This window comes from Dasypus novemcinctus, chromosome 25 (genome assembly GCF_030445035.2).
Source record: "Dasypus novemcinctus isolate mDasNov1 chromosome 25, mDasNov1.1.hap2, whole genome shotgun sequence".
Lineage (NCBI taxonomy): Eukaryota > Metazoa > Chordata > Mammalia > Cingulata > Dasypodidae > Dasypus > Dasypus novemcinctus.
Window position 1 is genome coordinate 61,407,626 of NC_080697.1, and position 27,222 is coordinate 61,434,847.

The 27,222-nt window shown below is 41.9% G+C and overlaps 1 protein-coding gene across 2 annotated transcripts in view; it reads left to right on the forward strand.

The window, feature by feature from the left end:
• Positions 1–27,222, forward strand: part of KIF13B (kinesin family member 13B) — a 180,565-nt gene that overhangs the window by 20,698 nt on the left and 132,645 nt on the right. The window contains exons 2-9 of one of the 2 annotated variants that reach the window (XM_058288052.2): positions 3,571–3,631; positions 5,313–5,405; positions 6,358–6,538; positions 10,949–11,036; positions 17,393–17,527; positions 19,790–19,902; positions 20,848–20,959; positions 26,685–26,897. In XM_058288052.2, coding sequence (XP_058144035.2) covers positions 3,571–3,631; positions 5,313–5,405; positions 6,358–6,538; positions 10,949–11,036; positions 17,393–17,527; positions 19,790–19,902; positions 20,848–20,959; positions 26,685–26,897 — 996 coding nt within the window. Of the gene's footprint in view, positions 1–3,570; positions 3,632–5,312; positions 5,406–6,357; positions 6,539–10,948; positions 11,037–17,392; positions 17,528–19,789; positions 19,903–20,847; positions 20,960–26,684; positions 26,898–27,222 lie in introns of those variants that run through there. The other variant, XM_058288054.2, reaches the window with a different exon arrangement.

A 27,222-nucleotide genomic window follows, 5' to 3' on the forward strand; every position in this document is an offset into this window, starting at 1 on the left:
TGGGAAGTGTGGGCGGCGCCATTCTGGGCAGGCTGCTCTTTCTTTTCACGCTGGGCAGCTTTCCTCACGGGCGCACTCCTTGCACGTGGGGCTCCCCCACGTGGGGCTCCCCCACGCGGGGACACCCTTGTGTGGCAAGGCACTCCTTGCGCACATCAGCACTGAGCATGGGCCAGCTCCCCACGGGTCAAGGAGGCCCGGGGTTTGAACCACAGACCTCCCATGTGGTAGACGGAGCCCTAACCACTGGGCCAAAGTCATTTCCCTGATTTGCCACTCTTAAAAAATATCTAAAACTTATGGAAAACAATTTTTTTTCTCCTCAGATACACAGCTGTGTGAGCATATAGTAAACCTGGAGAACTCAGCATGGAGACTGATCATAGTCCTAGAAGAAGAGTCTAACTTTTTATGCAAATTATTCTTCGACTTTTAAATCCTCACAAGCTTCAAAAGCTTCATTTTCATGCAAAGCAATGAATATATTCAGGTTACTTTTTTTAATTTAAAAATTAATGTTTACAGTTCTTGCACTTCCAGTCATCAAAATGTGACACTTGGGTTGCTTCTCCCTCTTGGCTGTTGGGAATAATGCTGCTGTGACATTGGTCCACATCATTAATGTCTTGTTGGCCCGTCTGTTTCTGGCTGCCAGGGTCCCTCCACCCCGCTGTGCCCCAGCGCCGCCCCAGCAGCGCTCTCTGCAGTGTGCTGCCTGTTGCCCAGCCCCAGCCACCAGTCCCACCACTGCTGGTGTGCAGGGCTCTCTCAGTCCTGACCCAGCTGCAAGCAAGCTCTCTTGCTTCCAAAACTTGCTTCTCTTTCCCCTCTTCATCTCTCCACTCTTGTCCTTTCCTCCTCCCCCGTCATTTTGAGTTAATGCAAGGGGGAAGGATATATAGTTTACCATCTTATCTAATTTCCTTTCTTAAAAACAAAACAAAAAAACCTTTAGATTTCTGGTCCAGATACTTTGCAAGTTGATGTAGAAAAATTCTCCTGCAACTCCAAACTCTAGAAGGGTAGACGAAATGTTTCACAATGTGGAAATCATGCCTCATATGCTTGGGACCAGCCGGGAGCTGGGTGGAGGCGGCGTTCGTAGTGCGCTCTGGGAGCAGCACAGGGGCTCTGCGCTGGTTGGAAGGTCCACTCTTGCAGGCTGGTGACCTTCATGCCACCGAGGATGGGTGCCAAGCTCCTGGGAAAGTGATCTGGGCGGGGCTTCTCCATGAGTGGAGGTTTAAGAACGGTTACGTCGCAGCGTGGTCCTGGCGTCGGCGTTACCAGGAGGGAGCAGAGACCCTGGCCTTGACAGGACCAAAGTTGGGGTTTCAGGACCGGGAAGGGCAGCACATGGTCACGGAAGGTGGCCCTAGGGAGCGGGATAACAGGCAGCCCGTGAACTATGGAACACCAACTCTCAGTCCAGTGAGCCTGCAGGCTGACGTGGAAAGGTGGAGGAGGAAAAGCCTCATGAGGAATCACAGCAAAAGATCCCAAATGTGGAGACTTGACAAAATGGGAACTGAATGAATTATTAAAAATTCTTTTGGGAAGCGGTTGTGGCTCAACTGATAGTGCGTCCACCTACCATATGGGGGTCCAGGGTTTGATACCCAGGGTCTCCTGACCCATGTGGTGACCTGGCCCACACGCAGTGCTGCGCACACAAGGAGTGCCATGCATGCAGGGTGTCTCCCGTGTAGGGAGCCCCATGCACAAGGAGTGCGCCCTGTAAGGAGAGCCGCCCAGTATAAAAAAAGTGCAACCCGCCCAGGAGTGGCACCGCACACATTGAGAGCTGATGTAGCAAGCAGATGTAACAACAAAAAAAAAGGGACACAGTTTCCAGTTCTGCCCTGACAAGAATGCCAAGTGGACACAGAAGAACACAGCAAATGGACACAGAGAGCAGACAACAGGGGTAAGGGGAGAGAAATAAATAAAAAAATAAATCTTAAAAAAAAATAACTTTTAAACTCCTTAAAGAGACATATGAGTGTGTCATTTAAGCAATTTCATCATTATTCTAGTGACCAATTAAAATTTTTTTCCTTTTAAAAAAAATCTGCTTTCTTTGGTTATGTATGCCTTATCAGTGTTAAATTTCTTACACTTAATAGATAATTAAGGTGGTTACATAAGGGAGTGTTCTAGTGTAAGGAAATACACATTGCAGTGTTAAGTGTTAGAGGAACACTCTGGACCCAACTCTCAAATGTTTAGAAGATAGGTCAGATCGATAGAGATAAACAGATACACATGATAGGTAGATATAATTAGATCAGTGAGACGCCAAATGTAGCAAAATGCTAATAGTTGGTAAAGCTGGCTGCCGTTGTGTTGAGGTTCAGGCTTCCTGGGTTCCTCCTTTCCAGAGTCTTGCTTCTTCCTGGCTCAGGGTTCTTCTCTTCCTGGGGCTGCTTCTCTTTCCTCTGTGTGCTTACTTCCCGAGGCTCCAGCTTAAGGCTTCAGCATCAAACTCCAACATCAAAACTCCAACATCAAAACCCTCAACTCTGTCCTTTGCCATGCCTTTTATCTGTGAGTCCCCACCCACCAAGGGGTGGTGACTCAGTGCCCTAATGATGTGGCCCAATCAAAGCCCTAATCATGACTTAATCACGCCCAGGTACAAACCAGATGACAAACATAATCCAAGGTCTATTTTTGGAATTCATATCTATATCAAACTGCTACAGGGGTACATTGGAGTTCTGTGTATTTTTTCTGTTTTAACAGTTTTTGCATATTTCCTGTAAGTTTGAAACTATTTCAAAATAAAAAGTTTAAAAAATAAATCACAAAAGTAAAAATACAAAACATACACAAAAGCATAAAGAAAGCAATGATCGTTAATATTACAAGCAAAAATAAACACTATGTATGTATATAAACTCTCTGTGTAAAATAGTCATATTTACATATTGTTTTTTATAGCCTTTTTGTCATTTGACATTGTGATTAGGTTGTTTTTTTTCCCCCTAAGATTTTATTATTATTTATTTCCCTCCTCCACTAGTTGTCTGCTTTCTATGTCCATTTGCTGTGTCTGCTTGTATTCTTGTCAGCGGCACCAGGAATCTGTGTCTCTTTTGTTGCATCATCTTGCTGCGTCAGCTCTCCGTGTGTACGGCGCACTCCTGGGCAGGCTGCACTTTTTTCACATGGGGTGGCTCTCCTTACAGGGTTCATTCCTTGCGCATGGGGCTTCCCTACACAGGGACACCCCTGCGTGGCATGGCACTCCTTGAACACATCAGCTACTGCGCGTGGGCCAGCTTCACCACATGGGCCAGGAGGCCCTGGGGTTTGAACCCTGCACCTCCCGTGTGGTAGCAGGTGCTCTATCTGTTGAGCCAAATTCACTTCCATGATTAGGTTTTCATGTTAAACATAAATCTGTATTATAAGACTAATTTGCATATTCAATAACTTATTTCTATTAATAAGAGGATGCTGCTTTTATTTCATTATAAACAACATTGTCAATGTTACAACATTGTTCTAACATTTTAAATTATGTTATGGCTTTATTCCTAATACAGTTATTTTCATTTTTAACAGGTGTTTGCTTATGATCATTGTTTTTGGTCTATGGATGAATCTGTTGGAGAAAAGTTTGCAGGTAATAGAGTACAGCATTTTATTAACTACTGATAATATAAAAAAACGTTTCAATATTTTATCATGAGCTCATAGTATCATTTTGTGTAACTTTAAAAACTACCCAGATAACGTCCGCCGGTCCTTGCTCTCTTAGACTTTTGACATAGACTGGGAATGGGGTGTCGGGCATGGTGCTCTTGGCATGAGATGATGAGGCTGTAGTAGCAGCCCCACAGGGACCGTGATCTCACGCTCAGGCCCACACGCGGCCAGGAGCACAGTGGCCGCTGACCTCCCCTGGCTGCAGTGGAGTGGCGGGAGGGCGTTGCCGGCAGGGCCACGTGCGTTAGCCAGGCTCCTTGGCGACCTGGAGGCACTTCACGCTTCACAGTGTCACAGTGGAGAGCGGTGTGCCGTCTTCTCTCTGGATTGCTTTTTGCACTGGAAGTCTCCTCCGTTATTTTAAGTAACGACTGTCTTAAGCCCCCCTTTACCACAGGTTTTGGACTAGAAGGACAGTCTTTAATTTCCTTTCGTACTAACTGCTTATGATGCCTGTTTCTTAAGCAGTGCTTCTTAAATACCGGGTATCATCATATTGGCTTTCGTTATGTGAAAGAACAGTGCTACAGCTGCTTCAAAAAGTTGGTTCATATGTATATTTCTGTAAACCTACAACATCTCTAACAAAAAATTATTAATAAAAATGTTAACTATTGATGACTCTAGGTAAAGGGTATATGAGTGTTCCTTATTATATTCTTACAAAATAGAAATCATTTCAAAACAAAAGACTAAAACTAAATGGGGGGACGGGAATTGGGCGGGGGTTTAGGTGACACCGTGTGCTGGTAATCATTGAATCTGGGTGATATCTGCATGGGGATATCTTATTTAGTTGCTCTGTTTTTGTGTATGTTTGATTTGCCATAATGAAAAGTTTCTTTTAAAAAAAGAAGTTAAGGTTCACTTGGTCAAACTGGCTCTTTAAGGCTTGCTTCATATCAGAAGTATGATTTCTCATAAATTAACTAGGAAGTGAGACATAATGGAATGATATCAGTATCCAATTCTTTTATATTTTATTGGAGGCACAGACAGGTTGAATAAGTTGCCAGTGTCACATTTGATTATTGTCATACCTAATTTGGTTTATAGAAGAGGATTTAACCCTGTTATTTATGTCCATAATTGAAAGTGGAAAGAAACTGTCAAATTCTTCCTCCCTCTCCTAGCTGGTATGAATAAACTTTATAATCAGAAATTATCGTTGAGGAGAAGGAGAGCAAGAGAAGGGATTGGTATAAATGATAGCTTTGAACTTCAGCACTCTCCAAATAAAAGCGTTAGCTAAGTATATGTAGTTAAATTCAGATCCACTTAGATTTCGAGTATAAATTTCAGATATTTATAATAATTGATTATAAAGTAACTAGCTCATTAGCTTTCTTCTTTGTAGGAGATACTTAGTCAATGTTTAATTCAAGTAGGTATTATAAGGAAATTTTTGCTCATTTTCTGTCATGTGCTAACTAGAAATAACCTGAAGACAGAAGCCTTTGGAAGCATTCATCATGTTTAAAAGTTTTGTTTGGAAATAAATAAGGTGATTGTACATTTTTGAAGGTATTTTATTTGCTTCCATTCTTCACGTAGTCATTTGGTTTAAAACATCCTGTCTCTCTCTCGTTCTCTTTCAGGTCAAGACGATGTTTTCAAGTGCCTTGGGGAGAACATCCTGCAGAATGCGTTTGATGGCTACAATGCATGTATCTTTGCCTATGGACAGACTGGTAATATGAAATCACATGCGGAACCTTTACACTGAATCATGGAGTGGTTACGAAACCGCACTCTGGAGCCGGGCTACTCCAGTTCCAGTCTTGGTTCTGCCACTTACTGCTTTCGACTCTTGGGCAAATGACTTAACCTCTCTGCACCTCCTGTCCGTATCTGTAAAATGTGGATAATAATAAGCCTTCTTTATATGGTTGTTTTAATGCGTTAATGTGTGAAAACTTGTAGGAAGGTACAAATGAAGTGTTAACAGTTTTAGATATTCTGATAATTTCATAGTGTTAAGTGACAAAAGCAGGAACTTGTATTATTGAAAGCGTGTTTACAAAATGACTGCTACTAAAAAGAGGAAAATGAATTGGATCTAAGTGATGTATAGTTATTTCCTTTGGGTGGTAGAACTATGGGGAAATACATTGTTTTTCTTTTCTACTTTCCTGCATTTTCTAAATTTTATTTAATGGGTATATATTTCAATTGGAAAAGTAATTCTGTATTAGAAAAAGAACATTATTCTATGGTTTCCTCACTATGGCCAAAGGATAGTAAGCTGATTTTCTCTGGGGCTATAGGACTAATCTTCATTTTTTGAGCTATGATTAGTGGTTGGGAGCAAACAAAATGGTTTTGATCATGTGGATCTAACCAGTTAATTTTAGAAAAATATTTAAAACTTTACTGTTTTTCAGTTGTTTTAGGCAATTTTTTAAAAAAGTGTGAATGTTATTAAAGAAGGTGTTTTTTCCCCCCTCTTTCTAAAGTGATGTTTATTTTGACTTTCATATGTCCATTAGGAAGGCTTCTGCAATTATTCTCATCATTATATTCGGGTATTTTTCTTACTGTATTTTGGACATTTTGCTGGTAATTTATTATGAGTAATACAAGGAGGGCTGTGTATTTAAACTCTCCAAAGAGACAATAATAACTATGATTTGCATTTTTTAGGATCCGGAAAATCTTATACTATGATGGGCACAGCTGACCAACCTGGATTAATCCCAAGACTTTGCAGTAGTCTCTTTGAACGAACTCAGAAAGAGGAAAATGAAGAGCAGAATTTTAAAGTAGAAGTGTCCTACATGGAAATTTATAATGAGAAAGTTAGAGACCTTCTTGATCCCAAAGGGTAAAAGATTATGAGATTTTTGTGTTACAGCATTATGGACTATATTGCTTAATTGCTTAAGTGACATTTTTATATTGAACTCCAATAGAAAACCATCTAGTTACAGTCTTAGGGATGTAATATTGGTTACACTGAGTGGCTTCTTTCAGTGACTTTTGAGCTCTTGAAATTAGAGAGGAGTTTGGGGCCAGGGAAGGAGTGTTTACCAGCAGGCATCACACAGCCGTTCTCAGGTTTCCTTCCAAAGCTAAAACAAACCAACAAATGAAATGAAAATCAAGTCTTTTTAGTAGAAGTATAACTGGGACCTTTAAACAATTAATTTTTTTATTTTTCATTTTTTTCTCTTTATCTGAGAGTGATTTTATTTTGCCTTCATTCTTTAAAAAAAATTTTTTTTAAACAAATCAATTTTATTAATACATATTAATAAAGTATACAGTCCATCCAAAGTATATAATCAATGGTATTTTCAAGTGGAATTTAGTTGGTTGTTTGTAAGGTTTGAAATGAGGAAGAGGCATAATTAGATACATGAAAACCTGGACTTTAGGATAGTTCATTTTAAAGACCACCCCCATCAAAACAAAAAGTTCATGATTTCATGGCGTAGACTTTGAAAAAGAAGATGGCTTATAAGTATTGGAAAGCTTTGAAAAATGGTGTTCTGGTTCTGCTGTCGTAAATGAACCTGATGAGAAAGATGTGGAAGTACCTGAAAAATCTCTGTTGCAAAGCGAGTTCAGTTTTTAATAAAATGCAACAATGGCCATAGGAGAATGGCCTATTGATGGAAAAATGACGTTAGGAAGGTCAAAGATGCGGGAGCTGAGTCTTTCAGAAAGTCCTGAGGACAGTGGCGGGGGCGGGGGGAGTAAATATGTTTGGATGAAGAAGTTAATCAAGAAAAGATGATCTTAAAGACCCTGACTCGTGCTGATGTTCAATCAAGAGAAAAACAGAACTTCTGAATTCCTCATTGGCATCTGTTTTCTTTGAAAAAGATAATGATCTTCAGGCCTTTCACAAGGAGATTGAATGGGCACTTAGTGCTTCTGTACAAATATTTATTTAACAGACGTTTATTGAGCGATCGTTATATGTCAGGTACTGTCCAAGGCATTGAGGAAGAGCTTACAAATATAGACAGGATGAGAGTTTTATAAACAAGCAATTACAATACAGTGTAACAAATGCTTTTGAATTGTGACGGAAGCTCGTGCAGAATACTGTGAGAGCAAAGAGGGGGAAGGACTGACTTTGCCTGGAGGAGAAGGAAAGATTCCATGGCGGGTACTTGATGAATTCTGTGCTGAGTAGGCATTTGTCCACTAGAAAGTCAGTAAGAGCGAGTGAGGCCTAGGAAACAGCCCGTGGGAATGGGTGGATAGCAAGAAATCCCTTGTCTGGAGATGACCCCGCAGTGCAGGATGGCTGGACGGTAACATGCACAGCAGTCAAGATGGGAACAGAGGGACCCCATCTGGCTAAAAGTGTGCCCCTGTACATTTTCTTGTCTGCCTTAAGTACTTTTCCTTACCGCTGTGAAGACCATCACTTTCTTTGAGATCCAGCATGGCCTGGAAATTCTGAGCCAACTGGCCTTATACATGTGCACCCTTTTGTTTTGTATTCCACAGTTATAACTTGGGCTTTACTATCTGCAACTTGTTAGTAGTCTTTAGTAATGCATGTGTTTCTCTAGTGTATAGTTTAGTAATTAACAGCATGGACTTTGGAGTCACAGAGCTCCAGGTCTTCCACTTGTTACCTGTTGAGCAGTTTCCTTACACTTTCCAGGCATAAGTTGTACAAAGGGCCGTGGATAATAGTGTATAAAATCTCAGTGCGCTGTTGTGAGGCTAGAGAGAGACGATGTGCTTGAGAACTTAGAACTTTAAGTACTTGGTAAGGATTAGCTATTGTTGCTAGAGCCCCTGTTAAAGTTTCTAGAGAATTTTTGTAGTGTTTCTGAAGAGTCAAAGTAAATGATTAAAAACTCTAAAGGACTTTGGCCCAGTGGTTAGGGCGTTCGTCTACCACATGGGAGGCCCGTGGTTCAAGCCCCGGGCCTCCTTGACCCATGTGGAGCTGGCCCATGCGCAGTGCTGATGCGCGCAAGGAGTGCCGTGCCACACAGGGGTGTCCCCCGCGTAGGGGAGCCCCACGCGCAAGGAGTGCACCCATAAGGAGAGCCGCCCAGCGCGAAGGAGGGAGCAGCCTGCCGAGGAATGGTGCCGCCCACACTTCCTGTGCCGCTGATGACAACAGAAGCGGACAAAGAAACAAGACGCAGCAAAAAGACACAGAAGACTGACAACTGGGGGAGGGGAGGGGAATTAAATAAATAAAAATAAATCTTAAAAAAAAAAAAAAAACTCTAAAGGATATCTCTTTCAGCCATGGACTGTTGGAGAGAACTTCATTTTAAAAATTTAATTACCGATTTTATTAATTCAGTACCTACCCTGTATAGAAATATAAGTTGTGTTATGAGATAATACAGCATACATCATCTTGAGGATAATGATACATTATCTTTGGGAACTGGAAGAAATGAAAGGGACAAAAGTTAGAATGTATCCTTGGGTCACAACTAATTCAAATATTTGTTTTGTATCTACTCGATCTACAGTTATGTAGGAATAAGTACAGTTTCTAGTGACTGATCCTAGGTTACTCTAGGATTCTAAATCCTTCGACGAGATCTTACAGTCAGTCTCCTGGAGGGTGGTAAACAGCCCTGCGCTCCCTCCCTTTGCCATAAGGATTCCTCATTATCTTATCATCAGCGTCTCTGCTTTCTGTGTGTGTATTTATCTTTTTTCATTTGCCTCTACTTGTTTTCTCTTTTGTAGAAAATAGATGTAGGGTCTGGGTTCACTTTCTGTGTTAGTTGTTCATTTCACATATTTTTCATCATCATTTCTTCCTTTCCCTTTCTGACTTAAAAGGAAATTTTTTTTAACTAGAACTCTTTCTCCAAATCACATAGGCCAATGTGTTAGAGTGTTTTTTAAAAAATCACCGTATTCTCCTTTGTTTTCACTTTGTAGCTGAGTTGCTCACTCATCAAGTAACTCCCGTGACAGGAATTATGCTAGGAGCTGCAAGCCCCGAACTTAATTTGTCACTGCTCCTGCTCCTGGGGGGCCCGGAGCTGAGGGTTCGCTGCACTGGGGACAGGTGGGCTCGAACGCACGGTCAGGGAGCAGGGATTTCAAGCCTAGGCGACAGGGAATTCCTGAAGAATTTTAAGCACTATAATTCATTTTATCTTTCATTTACTTAAAAATAAGAGCTGGAGTTCAAAATTAATACATATTCATGGGAGAAAACATGAATAAGCAAAAGCACAAAAATAAGAATCACCTTTAATCTCACCATCAACAAATATTGTTTGATTTATATCAAGTATGTTTTATGCTCTAACTTTTCAGAGATGCTCTTTATTGGGCTTATTGATTCCTTGTTTGCTGAGTGTTTTTTTAAAAACCATGAATGAATATTGAATTTTATCAAACCCTTTTTTTGCATTTATTGAAATGAGTCAGGTATTCTGTTTTTTCCTTTAGTGTTTTCAGTGTTTTTTTCCTGTCAATGTGGTGGGAGTACATGAATCTCTATTTTTTCCCAAAGTTAACCTTGCAACTCTGAGATAAGCCCAATTTTGTGTTTTGTTTTATTTTATTTTTAAACAGTTCCATCCCCCCCCCGCCCCCGTGCTTGTTGTGCTTGCTGTCTGCTCTGTGTCCATTCGCTGGGTTCTTTCCATGTCTGCTTGTCTTCTCTTCTTGTCTTTTCTCTTCAGGAGGCACCGGGACCCCATCCCGGGGCCTCCAGGGTGGGAGAGGCGCCCGTGGCTGGAGCCGCCTCCGCCCCCTGGTCTGCTGCATCCCTCGCTGTCTCGCCTTCACCAGGAGGCCCCGGGAATCGAGCCCTGCCTCCCAGATGGTGGGCAGGAGCCCACTCGCTTGAGTACATCTGCTTCCCTGTGTTTTATTTTTAAATCATCACTAGATTCATTTGTCTTTTGCTTAGGATTTTGCATCTCTATTCATGATGGAGATTGGCCTGTCGTTTTCCTTTCTTTGTACAATGAACATTTATTGAGTTTCTGCTCTTTGCACCACATTCTGTGATAAGACAATTAGATTGTATTTATTTGACTCTGCATTCTTTGTGGTAGTAAATATTCATCCCACAGTGTACCCTTTTGAATGATGTGGTATTTTACCACATTGTAAAGTTTTTCTTACTAGTCAAGACTTTATGTTTTGGAATCAAGGTGGTTGGTTTTATGTATTTAAGATATTTGTCTAATTCAGTATATATATTTGCAGAGAATGTTTGAACCCTTTTAAAAATAGATTATTGTTACAAAATTGTTTATTTGTTTTTAATGAACAGAAGTCGGCAAACTTTAAAAGTCAGAGAGCATAATGTGCTGGGACCTTATGTGGATGGACTTTCTAAACTGGCTGTGATGAGCTACGAGGTAATAACATCCTTTATGTGAAGTACTTAAGTGTACTTACTGTAAGAGATATTTTGTTGTTTAACTTTGTGATATTTTTAATTAAAAAATTTACAGGAGCATTACTTAATCACTTTATTTTATTTTTTTATTTTTTAAAATTTATTTATTTCTCTCCCCTCGCCTTCCCCCCCCACCCCGTTGTCTGCTCTCTGTGTCCATTCACTGTGTGTTCTTCTGTGACCCCTTCTATCCTTATCAGCGGCACTGGGAATCTGTGTTTCTTTTTGCTTCGTCATCTTGCTATGTCAGCTCTCTGTGTGTGTGGCACCATTCCTGGGCAGGCTGCACTTTCTTTCGTGCTGGGCGGCTCTCCTTATGGGGTGCACTCCTTGTGCATGGGGCTCCCCTATGCAGGGGACACTCCTACGTGGCACTGCACTCCTTGCACGCATCAGCACTGCACATGGGCCAGCTCCACATGGGTCAGGGAGGCGGGGGGTTTGAACCTTGGACCTCCCATGTGGTAGGCGGACGATCTATCTGTTGGGCCAAATCCACTTCCCGGTATTGTTATTTTAATGATGGTTTTTTGAGAGCTTATTTATGCAGTATTGGGGAGACATCAAAATTTTAGTGAGGACTCGGTAAGTATGAAAAGGCATTTTGCTGATTTAATAAATTAAAAAGGCTCAACACAGAATTTATAGATGAGAGAGTAGATTAGAGACCATTGAATAAATGTAGGCAAAACAGAATGAAGCTTTTATGTTAAACCTCAGGATTATCAGATTTAATGGATTTAAAATGGATTTGGAATGGGTCTAGAAAATTGAAAATTTTAACTTTTGTTGTAGTTTTTCCATTCTGGTGCCTCTTCGTACATCTTTTTGAGTTAATATTCTTCCTTCCTTTCAGTCCTTTTTAATTTACACTGTTACATTTTCCTTCTTTCCCATTTATACAGCAAAATAGAAGTCTGATTTTTTGAAAGTGTTTTTACTTATTCATGTCAGGTTTATGTTTGGCTACATATAACAGAAAAAATATAACAGGATGTAAATTCTTCAAAACATGGATTATTACCTGTTTTGTTTGTAATGTGTCCTCAGTGTCTAGAAAGTACCTGGTATATAGTAGATGTTCTCAATGTATGCTGAGATACATTCAATATTTATCCACATGAACATATAAGTATATATGTATACACATACACATACATTTCAGGGCTGGTATATTGACTCCAGAAAAGTTATTGGCGTCTACATTACTTCCAGGTCTCCACTCATCCAGCCCTCACGTAATGCCCTCCTTCTCAAAGTGCAAGGTGGCTGGAGTAAAAAATGTGATAGTATGCCACCCCCTTTTAAGAATTCCCACAAAATGATAAAACAAAAACAAAAAAAATTAAAAAAAAAAAAGAATCTCCAAGTGGCCTGGATTATATTTTGTGTCTCATTTGCTGAAGTTTAGTTACATGGCCAGGTTGAGCCGCAAGAGAGTCTAGGAAATGTAATCTTTTTTTTAAAATTTTTTTTAAGGAGGTACCAGGGATTGAACCCAGGACCTCCTCTTGAGACAGAAGCATTACTGGTGATAAATATGGTCTCTGCGTAAGGAACAAAATAAAAAAGGACAATTAAATAGACTCTTATGTTCCCTTATATACATAGTATTAAAACAGAAAGACAAAAAATGTAGCAATTTAGGTAGGAAATGACAACAAGTTGACTATGATAGTAAGAGATTTTTTATTTTTATTTTTAGGAGGTACTGGGAATTGAGCTTGGGACCTCGTACATGGGAAGCAGGAGCTCAACCACTGAGCTCCATCTGCTCCCCAGTGAGAGCTGGGTTTTTTTGTTTGTTTTTAGGAGGTACTGGGGATTGAACCTGGTACCTTATTCATAGGAAGCAGGTGCTCCGCCACTTGAGCTATATCTGGTGCCCAAGTGTAATCTCTTAGCTCTGCAGCACAGTGCTCGGATGAAGGCTGGAGCTCTTCTGCTGAAAAGAGGAGACCAGATAAAAGGAGACAACTAACAGTCTTTCACCCATATCATTTTTCTTGTTTCTCATTAAAAATCCTAATGAGGTAGATGATGTATTTATGAAACTAAAGTTCAGGTTGGTTAAATGTAACTGTTTTAAAGCTTGTTAACATGTTTTAAAAAATAAAAGTCCCTTGACCTTTCTGTTGTATCACGCTATCTCTTTTTTAGCAGGAATAGAAAACAAGTAGTAAATTGATGCATACAATTAGTCTTTTGCTATTCTCATTTTAAAAATAAGGTCTGATAAGGTATACACCAAGGCCTGGATGAAGGGGTTACAAAGTTATTTTGTATTTGTATAATTTAATTTTTTAAACAATAAATTTGGATTTCTGTAATCCAAAATAAAACCTTTTCAGTGGTGGATTAAGATTGTGGTTAATAGTATAAATATAAGAAAGTTCTTCTTTTACAAAGTGTTAAGAATCTGGTGATAACATGAGAAAATTATACTACTGTAACTTCTGGATGATAGTTAACAGTGATATCATAATATTTTTGTAGCAGTGGCAAAGAAGATACATCAATTGTAAGGGACAGCAACAGGGGGTATAAAGAGAATATGGGGTTTTTCCTTGTGGTGTAATGAAAACACTCTAAAATTGACTGAGGTGATGACCACACAGCTCTTTGATGAGAGCCAACTGATTGTAAACTTTTTGTTTGTTTAAAGGAGGTACCAGGGATTGAACCTGGGGCCTCGTCTGTGGACACGGGCACTCAGCCACTGAGCTGTATCGGTTCCCCTTGAGTACACTTTGAATGGACTGTACAAAGCAAGGAGCTGTACAACACAGGGAATCCAGTGCAGGAAGAGGGACTGCGATTAGCAGAACAACTATGAGAATGTTCTCTCATGAATTATAACAAATATGTAATACTAACGCAGGTTGTTAATATTATCAGTATGGGTTGGGTGAAAAATATACCAAATGTTAGATATGGGGTATAGTTAGTGATATTTTGACAATGTTTTACAACAGTGCGAGGTGTGGGTGGTGGGGTGTTGTGTGGGAGCCCCATATAATGATATGCTTGTTTGTTTTGTAAGTTCACAACATTTTTTTCCATTTTAATTGTATATTTAATTTTTTTCACATATTACCAAAGCATGCAATTCATCCAGTGAACAGTCTATGGTATTTGGTATAATCACATACTTGTGCATCCATCATTTCAATCATTAGAGCATTTTCATTATTTCAGTAATACTAGTAAAAAACAGACAAGAAAATTCTTTATCCCTCAATCTCTGTTTCCCCTGCTGTACATCTCTGCTACTTCTGACTATTTTATGCATTTATTTATTTATTTATTAAGCAGTTTTATTGATATATATTCACATACCATACACTTTATCTAAAGTTTATAATCAATGGCTTTTAGTATAATTATAACATTGTACATTCATCTTCACAAAAAATTTTAGAATTATTTCATTACTCCAGAAAAACCTCTCTACTCCTTAGCGTGCCTTCCCTAGTCCCACCTAACCACTAATCAAATTTCATCTTTATAAATTGATTAATGTTTACATTTTATATAAATGGAATCATACAATGTTACATAATATATTCAATTCATAGTAATACAATCATACAGTATTTGTCCTTTTGTGTCTGACTTGCTTCACTCAATATAATGTCCTCCAAGTTCATCCATTTTGTCATATGCTTCATGACTTCATTTCCCAACTTCTTTTTTTTTTTTTTAACGATTTATTTATTTAATTTCCCCCCTCCCCCGGTTGTCTGTTCTCTGTGTCTATTTGCTGCGTCTTGTTTCTTTGTCCACTTCTGTTGTCATCAGCGGCACGGGAAGTGTGGGCTGCGCCATTCCTGGGCAGGCTGCACTTTCTTTCATGCTGGGCGGCTCTCCTTACGGGGCGCACTCCTTGCGCGGCGCACTCCTTGCGCGTGGGGCTCCCCTACGCGGGGGACACCCCTACGCGGGGGACACCCCTACGCGGGGGACACCCCTACGTGGCACGGCACTCCTTGCGCACATCAGCACTGCGCATGGGCCAGCTCCACACGGGTCAAGGAGGCCCGGGGTTTGAACCACAGACCTCCCATGTGGTAGACGGACGCCCTAACCACTGGGCCAAGTCCGTTTCCCTTCCCAACTTCTTTAGGAACTGCCAAATAGTCCCCCACAGTGGTGGCACCATTCTGCATTCCCACCAAAGTGAGTAAGTGTTCCTATCTCTCCACATCCTCTCCAGCACTTGTAGTCCTTTGTCTTTTTAATAGTGGCCATTCTGAAAGGTATGAAATGATATCTCCTTATAGTTTTGATTTGCATTTCCCTAATCATTAGTGATGTTGAGAATTTTTTCATGTGTTTTGTTTCTTTGGACAAATGTCTATTCAAGTCTTTTGCCCATTTTTTAATTGGGTCATTGTCTTTATTGTTGAGTTGTAACATCTCTTTATATATCATGGGCATGTGATTTCCAAATATTTTCTCCGATTGAGTTGGCTGCCATTTCACCCTTTTTTTTTTTTTTTTTTTTTTAATTTTGAAAACTTTTAATTTTCTCTTATTTTTAAAGTATGTTTTTATTTAAGATGTGAATTTAAAAAACAATCATGCACATGCATTTCACCCTTTTGACAAAGTCCTGTGAGGTGCAAAAGTGTTTAATTTTGAGGGGACTGGATGTGGCTCAAGCAGTTGAGCACCAGCCTTCCACAGGAGAGGTCCAGGGTTCAGTTCCTGGTACCTCCTAAAGAAGACAGACAAACAAGAATTAGTCAGTGAACAAAAAACAACAAGCAAAGCAGATGAGGGAGCCATCTTTGGGGAGGAGTTTAAAAAAGTGTTTAATTTTGAGGAAGTCTCATTTATCTATTTTTTTCTTTTGCTGCTTGTGCTTTGAGTGTCAGGTCCAAGAAAACACCACCTACCACAAGGTTTTTAAGATGTTTTCCTACATTTTCTTCTAGTAGTTTTATGGTTCTGGCTTTCATATTTAGGTCTTTGATCTATTTTGAGTGATTCTTATATAGGGAGTGAGATAGGGGTCTTTCATTCTTTTGGTTATGGATATCCAGTTCTCCCAGCACCATTTGTTGAAGAGACTGTTTTGTCCTGTCAGTATGGGTTTGGTGGGTCTATCATAAACTATTTGACTGTTGAGGTGAGATTTATTTCTCAGTTCTCAATTCTCTCCCACTGATAGATGTGTCTGTCTTTATGCTGTTACCATGCTGGTTTTTTTTCATTTATTTCTCTCCCCATTCCCCCCCAGTTGTCTGTTCTCTGTGTCTATTTGCAGTATCTTCTTTGTCTGCTTCTGTTGTTGTCAGCGGCATGGGAATCTGTGTCTCTTTTTGTTGCGTCATCTTGTTGTGTCAGCTCTCCATGTGTGCGACACCATTCCTGGGCAGGCTGCACTTTCTTTCGCGCTGGGCGGCTCTCCTTACGGGGCGCACTCCTTGCGCATGGGGCTCCCCTACAGGGGGACACCCCTGCATGACAGGGCACTCCTTGCGCGCATCAGCACTGCGCATGAGCCAGCTCCACATGGGTCAAGGAGGCCCGGGGTTTGAACCGCAGACCTCCCATGTGGTAGACGGACGCCCTGACCACTGGGCGGAGTCTGCTGCCACCATGCTGTTTTGACTGCTGTAGTTTTGTAACATGTTTCAAGGTTAGGTAGTGAAATTCCTCCCATGTTGCTCTTCTTTTTTAGAATGCTTTTGGCTATTTGGGTGCACCTTCCACATGAACTTGGTAATTGCCTTTTCTAATTCTGCGAAGTGAGCTGTTGGAAGTTTCATGGGTATTGCATTGAATCTATAAATCAGTTTGAAAGGGATTGACATCTTCATGATATTTATTCTTCCAGTCCATGAACACAGAATTTCTTTCCATTTGTTTAGGTCTTTTAGTATTTCTTTTCGCATTGTTTTATAGTTCACAATTTTTATTCTACACTTACTGATTATATATGTACATGTGTATGATATACTTCAATAAAATTTTATACAAAAACAGAAAACTTAAGTTTTTTCAAATCTCTAAATTAGGTAAGAATTGGTATGACTTCTTGGTCCATCTTGTATGACTCTGAGTGTAGCATTTAAGATTTTTTGCTAATTCTGAGTCAGAGGTGATGGACACTACTTTCTTCTGCACCTTCAGAAAATGTTGTTTTTCCTTTGAGTTTTCAAAGGCATTATTGGGGTTGTACTTTGTGAGAGTTGTCATTCACAGAAAAATAGAATGCAAACTGCAAATGTGGTGGACTGAGCGGTGAAACTTTTAATGTTTATTAAACAAGTATGAAATGTGTGTCTTTAAATTGCTTCCACTTAGGATATCGAGTCTTTGATGTCAGAGGGTAACAAATCTCGTACAGTTGCTGCAACCAACATGAATGAGGAGAGCAGCCGGTCCCACGCGGTCTTCAAAATCACCCTCACACATACTTTATATGACGTGAAGTCTGGGGTAAGTGCTCACATGACCCTATTCTGTTCCTTTCTGTTCTGTTCTGTTTTAATTTAATTTAATTTTCCTTTTTGAGGTACTGGGGCCAGATATTGAACCGGGACCTCTTATGTGGGAAGCCAGAGCTCAACCACTGAGCCGTGTTTGCCCCCTGAGTTGGTTTTCTCCTTTATTTGCTTGTTGTGTGTTTTCTTTGTTTTCTGGAGGCACGGGGGATCAAACCTGGGACCTCCCGTGTGGGAGGCAGGCAGTGCACCGCTTGAGCCGCATCTCCTCGCCAAGATGACCTTATTTTAATTTACTTTCAATTTAAAAGTGGCTCTAGGTTTATCTTATTCTCTTCAGGTGTTAGATGAAAGTCCTGTGCAGACATATACCAATTAGGACTGTAAGAAACAGAAGCCATTGTAAGTCAACAGAAAGGGATTTATTGTAGGGAATTAGGTGATTACAAAGTCGTTGGGAGCATCAGAGGGGGAGTGAGGTCTGAGCTGAATCTCCAGGAATAATTCCCAGAACAACACTTGAGGCGATCCACCGTCTCCCCTGAGCCGGGGCGAGAGCAGTGAGTTCAGGGCACACCCGGCGGCTGCCTTCCAGGAACAGGAGTCCAGCGGTCACTGCCGCTGCTGCTGCGCTGGGCTCGTGGGAGCTGGGCACGCCGGTAGAAGTGACCCTACACACCGGCTTTAAAAGAAAAGAGGCCCCTTCTGCTTTCCAGACCCCGCGCACGTGCGCCTGGCCGGCAGCACCTACGCCAGCTGCCCAGCCCCGGCTGGAAAGCTCTGCGGCTGCCAGGTGTGCTCCCCAGCCTCTCTGCAGCCAGCTGCCAGCTAGGCCGGCCGTGGCGCCTGCTCTCTACTACCACACGTGTTTTTAGCTAAAATGTGAAGGCCAACTGTATAAGGTAATGCTTGTATTCTAGCGGATTTATTGGAGATTTTTTTGAAATGTTGCCTTCTAAACAGCTAAGTACTAGGAGGAATAAATTGTACTAGGGAAATTGCACTATAAAATTGCTAGACTTGTAGAATAATCTTGTGAATGGTAAACAGACAGAGGTGTACATGCTTCTACCACACTGAAGACTTCTCCATTGACTCATACATTTGTATTTTTCCTCTTACTTTTTATGTGAATTTTTGTATATTTTATTAGGAGCATCTCTCCTCAGTAAATCTGTTTCAAATACCAGAAGCTAAAATAATCACCCTGGCAAAACTGTTACATTTGGGCATAGGATTTTCATTTGTTATAACATGTTTTTTCTTCTTTTACCATCACAGTAAGATTATTGTACAAGTCCTTTGTCTCCTATTTCCTTTTTAGCATAAAACAAAAAACATACTGAAGACTTTTTTTTTTTAACACAAAAATTGCTTTTGATTTGGGACACTATCCTTTTGTTAGCAACATGTTTATGTCATACATTTTATAGGCAGGTTTTAAAAAATGATCTAGTCTATTGCAGTTTTTAGCATTGGTTTACCCATTTCTTGGATTTCCACTAGAGTATAGAAAATATTTGCTATGTGTAATATTTGCTAAGATTTGATAGTAGTACATTTTTGATAAAGGAAAATATTAGCATTTTCCAGTTTGTGAGTGTGTGTGTCTTACCTAGGAAAACTGTAAATTTAATATTTGAAATTATGAAGCAATATGAAAGAAGGGTGTATATGAATAACTACATATAGGTAATTTGAAAAGCTTTGGGAAGTGTTTTTTACTGAAGGATTCTTCTATTATATAAAAAAATTAGTATTTCTACATCAAGAATTGTATTTTACTTTAGGATTAGTGGTAAACATTCATAAAATTCTTAAAAGCATAGTTGAAATCATTAGTATTTATTTCTTGTAAGTACTTTTGTATACTTCTCTATGAAAAAAATTTTTCTTTTGCGGTACTGGGGCCAGGGACTGACCCTGGGACCTTGCATGTGGGAAACCAGCACCTCACTGGCTTCCCTGAGTTGGTGTTTTCATTTGTTTTGCTTGTTGTTTTTTGTTCTGTTTTTTAGGAGGTCACGGGAACCGAACTTGGGACCTCCCTTGTGGGAGGCGCTGCTCACCTGCTCCCGCTATGAAAATTTTTTTGGGGTCGCTTCAGACTTTTTCTGAGAGTAGCTTTCACTCTGTCCGGATTAGTACATAACTGAAGGGTTTGGTAAAGGATTTCGACAATAAACTCATTCAGTGGAGGCGGTGTCCCTTCTGTGGGCCTCAGCTGCCTCTTGGTGTTTGTCCATTTGCTTTCCAGACGTCTGGAGAGAAGGTGGGCAAGCTGAGCTTGGTCGACTTAGCCGGCAGCGAGAGAGCAACGAAGACGGGGGCTGCAGGTGACAGGCTGAAGGAAGGCAGCAACATCAACAAGTAAGCCGGCGCTCTGCCTGAAGCCAGGGCTGCCGACGCTGGACAGTGGGCCGGCCGCGGCGAGGAGCCGTGCAGAGCTTTCCCGAGCTTCCCTGCGGCCCAGCCGTTCTCTGGTCGACACGCTGGGGGGGCCGAGGAGGGGGCCGGGTCCGTCCCGTCCCGAGGCAGCGGCTCTGGGTTCGCGGCAGGGTGGAGCCTGAGCTCGGGGCTGGCCTGGTGTGGCCCTGCGCCGGGCCCGGTACTGGCAGCATTGGCCCCCTCCGCCCCCCACCCCTGGGGGCGACGCCCCCTGCCCGGGCATTGCCGCTGTTCTCGGTGCGCGGCCGGCCTCCAGCCGAGAGTCTGCCCGTTGATTTTGACCGGGCACCGCCTCGGTGCCAGCGGCTTGCTTGCGAGACCCACCGTAGGCTTTCCCTTCGTGCCTGCTGTCTGCGTGGGAGGGACGTTTTGTTCCCGTCTCCTGTGCTATGTTTTCTCCCTCTTGATAACTGTTAGCTTCTTGCGGGCAGGAATCTTTCTATCCTCACGGCTCCTGGAAGGACACATGGCGAGTCGTCGTAACTAACTGGAGAGGGTGAAACACCTTCATCCGGCTGCGACGCCACTCTTGAAAGTCTGTCTATCCATCTGATCTCTCCGTCCTTTATTGTGTTTTAACTGTATTGTTTTTGGCTCCCTTTCTAAAAGATACGTAGAGTTTGTATAATTATCTTATAACTCACATTTTTATCTACAAAATAATTGTGCTGAGCAGTTTTATTGCATACAGTAGTGTTTAGCAGGATCCCTGCTGCTTAAAGCTGGTTTCTAAAGTGAGCAGCATTTTGCCGACAGCAGTGCTGCTCACGTGCAGGCATGAGGAAACCTCCTTGCTCGATCTTTGTGCTGAACTGTGACGTTTGACGTATTGTTTTTTTATGACTTACGATGTCTTGTACCATTCAGGTCCCTCACAACCCTTGGTCTGGTTATCTCAGCCCTAGCGGATCAGGGTGCTGGCAAAAACAAGAATAAATTTGTTCCATATCGTGACTCAGTTCTCACTTGGCTGCTCAAAGTAAGTTTTATTGTTGCTGGCATATTTTTGTTGTTTGTAAAAGGGAAGGATAAAAGAATCAACTGTTAATCCCTCCAAGTTATTTCACCCATCATTATCCAGATTGATAATCACTAAATTCTTATACACAGTAATCACAACGCTGATTTCCTTTAGTCCTGAGAGAGGAGTGTGGTGTGTTGGACCCTGGAGTGGAATTAGAGGATATATGTCTAATGACAGTTTACCTCCGGTGGAGGTATCAACTAGAACAAAGTATTTTACCTAATAATCTTTCATTCTATTTTTTAAAGACAGGGAAATAATTTTACATGCCATGTGCATCTTACAAGGTGGGGTAGTCTTGAGATGGCTTGTTTTCTCATTTGTCAGGAGTTTAATACCTGTTACCTGTGTTAGGAGTTGTAAGTACAAAGATGAATTAAACACAGGATCCTGAGTAGCTTAGTAGAGGACACAACTTTGGACAGTCCTTGACTTGTTTAGAGAATAGTGTTTGCAAAGGGAAGTAGGTTTTTTTCTATACCCTCTCACTGGCTTACTAGTATTCAACTGTGCTCTCTAAAATTTTCCTCCTCGTTTGAACATGCTTTTGTTCAGTGAAAACATTCTTTAAGTAAATGTGAGCAAGTTCTGAAAAAAGGGTAGTATTAAAATTGCATTGGGGGAAGTGGACTTGGCCCAGTGGTTAGGACGTCTGTCTCCCACATGGGAGGTCCGTGGTTCAAACCCCGGGCCTCCTGACCCATGTGGTGAGCTGGCCCACGTGCAGTGCTAATGTGCGCAAGGAGTGCCCTGCCATGCAGGGGTGTCCCCTGCGTAGGGGAGCCCCACGTGCAAGGAGTGCGCCCCGTAAGGAGAGCCGCCCAGCGCGAAAGAAAGTGCAGCCTGCCCAGGAGTGGTGCCGCACACACAGAGAGCTGACACTGCAAGATGACACAACAGAAAGAAACACAGATTCCCGTGCTGCTGACAACAACAGAAGCGGACAAAAGAAGACGCAGCAAATAGACACAGAGAACAGACAACGGCGGGAGGGTGGCGGGGAGGAAGGGGAGAGAAATAAAAAAAAAAATTGCATTGGGAAGCAGATGTGGCTCAAGCGAATTGGGCTTCTGCCTCCCACGTGGGAGGTCTCGGTTTCAGTTCCCAGTGCCTTCGGGAGAAGACGAGCTGGCATGACAGGTGGGCACGGTGAGCTGATGCATCAAAAGATACACAGAGAAGAAAGACAATGAGAGCGCAAACCAGGGAGCTGGGGTGGCTCAGGCAGTTGAGCGCCTCCCCCACGTGGGAGCTCCCAGGAGTGGTTCCTGGTGCCGCCTAAAGAGAAGACGAGCAGACAGAGAGCACAGCGACTGCAAACAATGACGGGGGGAGGAATAAATAAGATAAATCGTTTTTTAAAAATTGCATAAATTCCCCACAGTAGAAAATCAGGTAGATTACTTTCTTTGGGCAAACTTCATTAATATTAGAAATTTAAAACAGAAGGCTAAACAATCAAGCAAATTTTGATAATTAAAAACCATTTGTAAATAACTCTTGAATTGAGGTAGCATTACAAAACATTTTACTACCAAAGAAATAATTGTACGGATTTGTTCATGTGTCAGTAATTAACCTAAAAACTCACTCGTTTAATTTCCAGGAGAAATCTCAGTAAGGTCGGCACTTCTTCCTCAGACTTTCCAGAGTAACATTTCCTCACCATACATGACTAGGCCCTTGATGTGCCTGAGTATTAATTTTCCTTATTGTTTCAGTGGTGCTACTTCAGAGCCTTTAAACTAACAATAGGAAATAACTTTTGTTAATTTAATAGACGCAGTTAAAGTGTCTACGGGTTAAAGTCAGGAGACACCTGTTTGAGGAAAGCCAAGTCCCACGCTCAGTGCTCCATGTGCAGTGCGTTATTTAATCCTCAGATGATAGCGGGGGCACCACAGGTGAGGCGTCGGCCGAGGGCCAGGATTGGAATCAGGGCCAGCGGCACCGCCCATCTGCCTTTGCCTACTCTACATGCTTCTTACGGAAAGTTACTTTTCATGAGAACGAGAAACAGCTGTATTTTTACCAGAATTTGATAGAAATTAAAGAAAAAACTTTAAAAAAAAGCTTTTTAAAATTTTTTGTTTATTAAAATTAGGTTATAATTGCAACTTCTGTGGGTTTAATTCTTTTTTATTTATTTTTTATTCCTCCCCCCCCCCGTTGTCTGCTCTCTCTGTCCATTCACTGTGTGTTCTTCTGTGTCCGCTTGTATTCTTGTCAGCGGCACCCGGAATCTGTCTCTTTTTGTTGTGTCATCTTGCTGCATCAGCTCTCAGTGTGTGCGGCACCACTCCTGGGCAGGCTGCACTTTGTTACGTGCTGGGCGGCTCTCCTTATGGGGCGCACTCCTTGCGCGTGGGGCTCCCCTGTAGGGGGACACCCCTGCATGGGCCGGCACTCCTTGCGCACATCAGCACTGCGCGTGGCCAGCTCACCACACGGGCCAGGAGGCCCTGGGTTCAAACCCTAGACCTCCCATGTGGTAGGCGGACGCTCTATCAGTTGAGCCACATCTGCTTCCCATATGTGTTTAAATCTTAGATTAAAAATGTATCAATTATTTGCTGGGTTTTTGTCATTGTTTTATATTTAAAAACTTGTATAATCTTGTTTACATCATTGTTTACTTTTGCAGCAAGATCATAAGTAGAGGCATTTTTGCAAAACATATTCCAAATTTAAACATTTGTCCCAAAGGCTTCTTTAACTCTGTTGCTATACTAGTCATTCTCCTGCGCAGTGGCTTTTATGATTGCTCCTTTTTCCTCTGTCAATTCCTAGTCTTACTCTCCCTGATACTCATTTGTCCATTGAATTTATGAAGTTCCTAATCTTATGTAGGATTTGTAATTTCTTTTTACAGTTATTTTGCATTGTATTTGCATTATAACTGTCTTCTTGATGTTTATAACCTCTGATAATCAGAAAACAAGTATTGTTGTTTTGATCGTGGATAGAAGTGAGTGCTGCTCTCTCGGGGAGGGTTGAATGGTTGCTCATTTGGCGTGGGGTTGCTATAGAACCATTTCCTATTGAAATGACTGCTTCTCTCTGTAGTCTTCTTGGTGTGGACCTCTCAACATCAAGTCACTTCTGGTAACGAATGCCCAGGGAAGGACATTTTAAACATTGATCCACTTCTTTGCGTTCCTTCTGCCACTTGCACGATGTCCACGTGGATGGCGAGAGCAGTGCTTCCCTCCAGCCTCTCTCAGTGTAATCCATTCTCCACCTTCCTAACCGAATACGCTTAAATCTCCTCCTCATCTCCACACACCCCCAGGATGAAGTCCACGTTCTTTAACGACTGGTGCCCTGCAAGGGCCTTACTCACATGACCGCTTCTTTCTTTGCATTGTTCATCTTTTTCGGCTTGGTATTCTAAATTCCAGCTCAGCGATGAGTGCTTTCTTCTAAGACTTTCCTCTTCTGTTTGGAACACTCTCCCTTTTCGCAGTCTCTCTAGCTCCCTGCCCTCATCCCTCTCCCCGGTGAGGCTTATTCTTAGTCATCTTTAGGTCTCAAATGTCACTTTCCAAGACTGAGCTTTCTCCCTGTCCGTGTTTTCCTGAGCCATGGTGCATTTATTCCGTTTCAGCATCGCAGCTCCCTCTTGGCGCCCGTACCCCGCTGGATGGTAAGCTGATGAGAGGTGGACGAAGGCTTTCAGCTCTCCTCTGCGCCAGCGTTAGGGCCGTTGGTACATCTGCCAGTCTTCCTGGGCCTCAGTTTCTCTCTGTAAAATGAAATAGTTGGGGAGTGGATGCAGCTCAGGGGTTGAGCTCCTGCTTCCCATGGCGAGGTCCTGGGTTCAATCTCTGGCACCTCCTAAAAAAAAAGACTTTGATTAGATGACTTCAAAGAGTTCTTTCAGTTTTAAAAAATTCTGACTTCCAAAATTAAATTTCTTTCCTGTGCCTTTTAATTTGCAGTTGCTACATTTGAAACAAAGCTTATCTAATTTGCCTAATTAAACAATTAAAGAATAGACAAGAAGCTTTATACTTTCTCGGTGAACGAGTGCCAGATCTTTAGTTGTTCTTTCCTTTTTGCTGATGGCATGAGGCCATTTTTTAATATAAGCATGTTGTTGCTTCATGAATAAGGGCTTTTAAAATATCAAGTATTTGTTGTTTGCCAGCTTTTCTTATCTCAGCATAAATTGAAGCACAATGTGCCCGCTTCTCTCCCGTGGTGGTGGTTGCTACAGACCCAGCATTACACAGTGGCCTTTTCTGCTAGTGTGGGCCAGCGGAAGGCAGGGGTTCTTTGAAGGGCAGCTCTCCACCGCAGTGCTGCTGGGGGCAGAATGGCGATCTGAGTTGGTTTAAATGTGTGGGACTCTTCCTGGCATTTTTCTGAATGTTGCCAAAGCAGGCACACCAACAATGTGAGATCAGTGAGGAGAGAAACAAGCAATCACAAAAGCTTCTCAGAAATAGCTTTTTGCTTCCTAAAGCCCAAATAAGTTCTGTTTCCTTCCTTTTCATGCATTGAACTGTATTTCCTTCAAAGATGTAATTATCTTCGCTGTAGTTTCTGTGGAAAGCCAGGATTCTGGTACTATATAAACAGGCGGCTCCCGAGGCAGGGGTCTGGGTGCTCCTGCCAGGGCTGCAGTTGCCTGCGCCCTGCGGGGTCACCCAGCGGGGTCTGCGCCCAGCTGCGGGCCGGCCTCGGCTGCACCTCTGGCACCGGCTGCTCTTTTACCTTCTGCTCTCAGAAGGGGCCTTCCTTCCCGTGTCCTGTGATAGAGCGGAATCGCAGACCTGCCCACATGGGGACGGGCGCTGCAGGGTGTGGACGGAGGGGTGGGTCTGGGGCCGTCTTCGTGCCGCCCACACGGGCAGGGCGGAGTGGGGCGCACTTGACTTCCCAAGGCTTCTCTAATCGAGCTCCAGAATTCTGGGTTATGTCTAGCTCTTTTTAATGTTCCAAAGTGAAGTGCTTTCCCTTATTTAACGGAAGCCAGTTCTAAAGCCCGTTGCACTGTACTTATCAGTTCTAGTATAATGAAGATGAGTATTTTTCAGTGCCATTTTCTGAAATTAGAAGAGGTTGTATAGAACACAAAAACTGTTTTAGTAGTTTTGAAGTGCTATTAGAGGGAATGAAAAAAAGTACTTTCAACATATCTTTTGTTTCATAAGAATATAATATATACTTCAGGCTTAAAAAGTTTCCAAAGTTTTTTGATACTTTCGGCAGCAGCACTTTTTTTAGTTGTCACACAGACTCCAGGTACAGAAACTGTTGTCTAGGAGATTACAGGTAATCCCTGCGCTCAGAGATTTCACATACCACAATTGTTCGATTTCTCTAAGGAAGATTTTGTAGGAACTTAAGTCATCCTTTTTTACTCTATTATGCTTACTTGTGGTATCATGCAGCCTGTTAAAAGAGGACAGATTGAGTTAGAATTAATTTTATTAAACTGAAATAAATGTAGGCTCCTTTGCATTTCTCTGTCCTTTCTCAAAAACCCAAAGCTCCTATTTTTAGAAAAGTAGCTTGACATAGAGGGAACAGCATGGGCTGGGAGTCAGTGTATGTGCATTTGTCATGAAATCATGTGTTTGCGCTTGCTAAGTTATTGCACTGTTTCCCACAAACTTTGTCATTTGAGTTTTTCTTCTACCTCTAAACTGCTGTTCGATTTCTTCTCGTGTAGGACAGCCTCGGGGGTAACAGCAAGACGGCGATGGTAGCTACCGTGAGCCCAGCAGCTGACAACTACGACGAGACCCTGTCAACTCTGCGGTACGCAGATCGAGCCAAGAACATTGTGAATCACGCTGTGGTCAACGAGGACCCCAATGCACGGATTATCCGGGAGCTCCGGGAGGAAGTAGAGAAACTCCGCGATCAGCTAACCAAGGCGGAGGTATAGCAAAACAGAGCAATGCGTTAGGATTTTAGGAAATTTGGTAAAGGTTGAACTTGAATTTTCTTCTCCTTTGCTCAAGTGGTGAGTGCGCCACTTAAAACATCTGAATTTTCTATAGGAAGAGAAATTTGAGGTGAGCAATAAAGAAAGAAAGGTAGAAGGATTGTCATACTTGAAATTTAGAGAAATTTATAAATGTTGAAGGATTGACTGGGAGGAGAGAATAAAGGGGATTGAGAAAATATTGCTGTTTACAGTTCAGGCAGCAGAGCTAGAATGAGTGAGAGGAACTTGAAACAAAGTGTGTAATTTAATTTTCAGA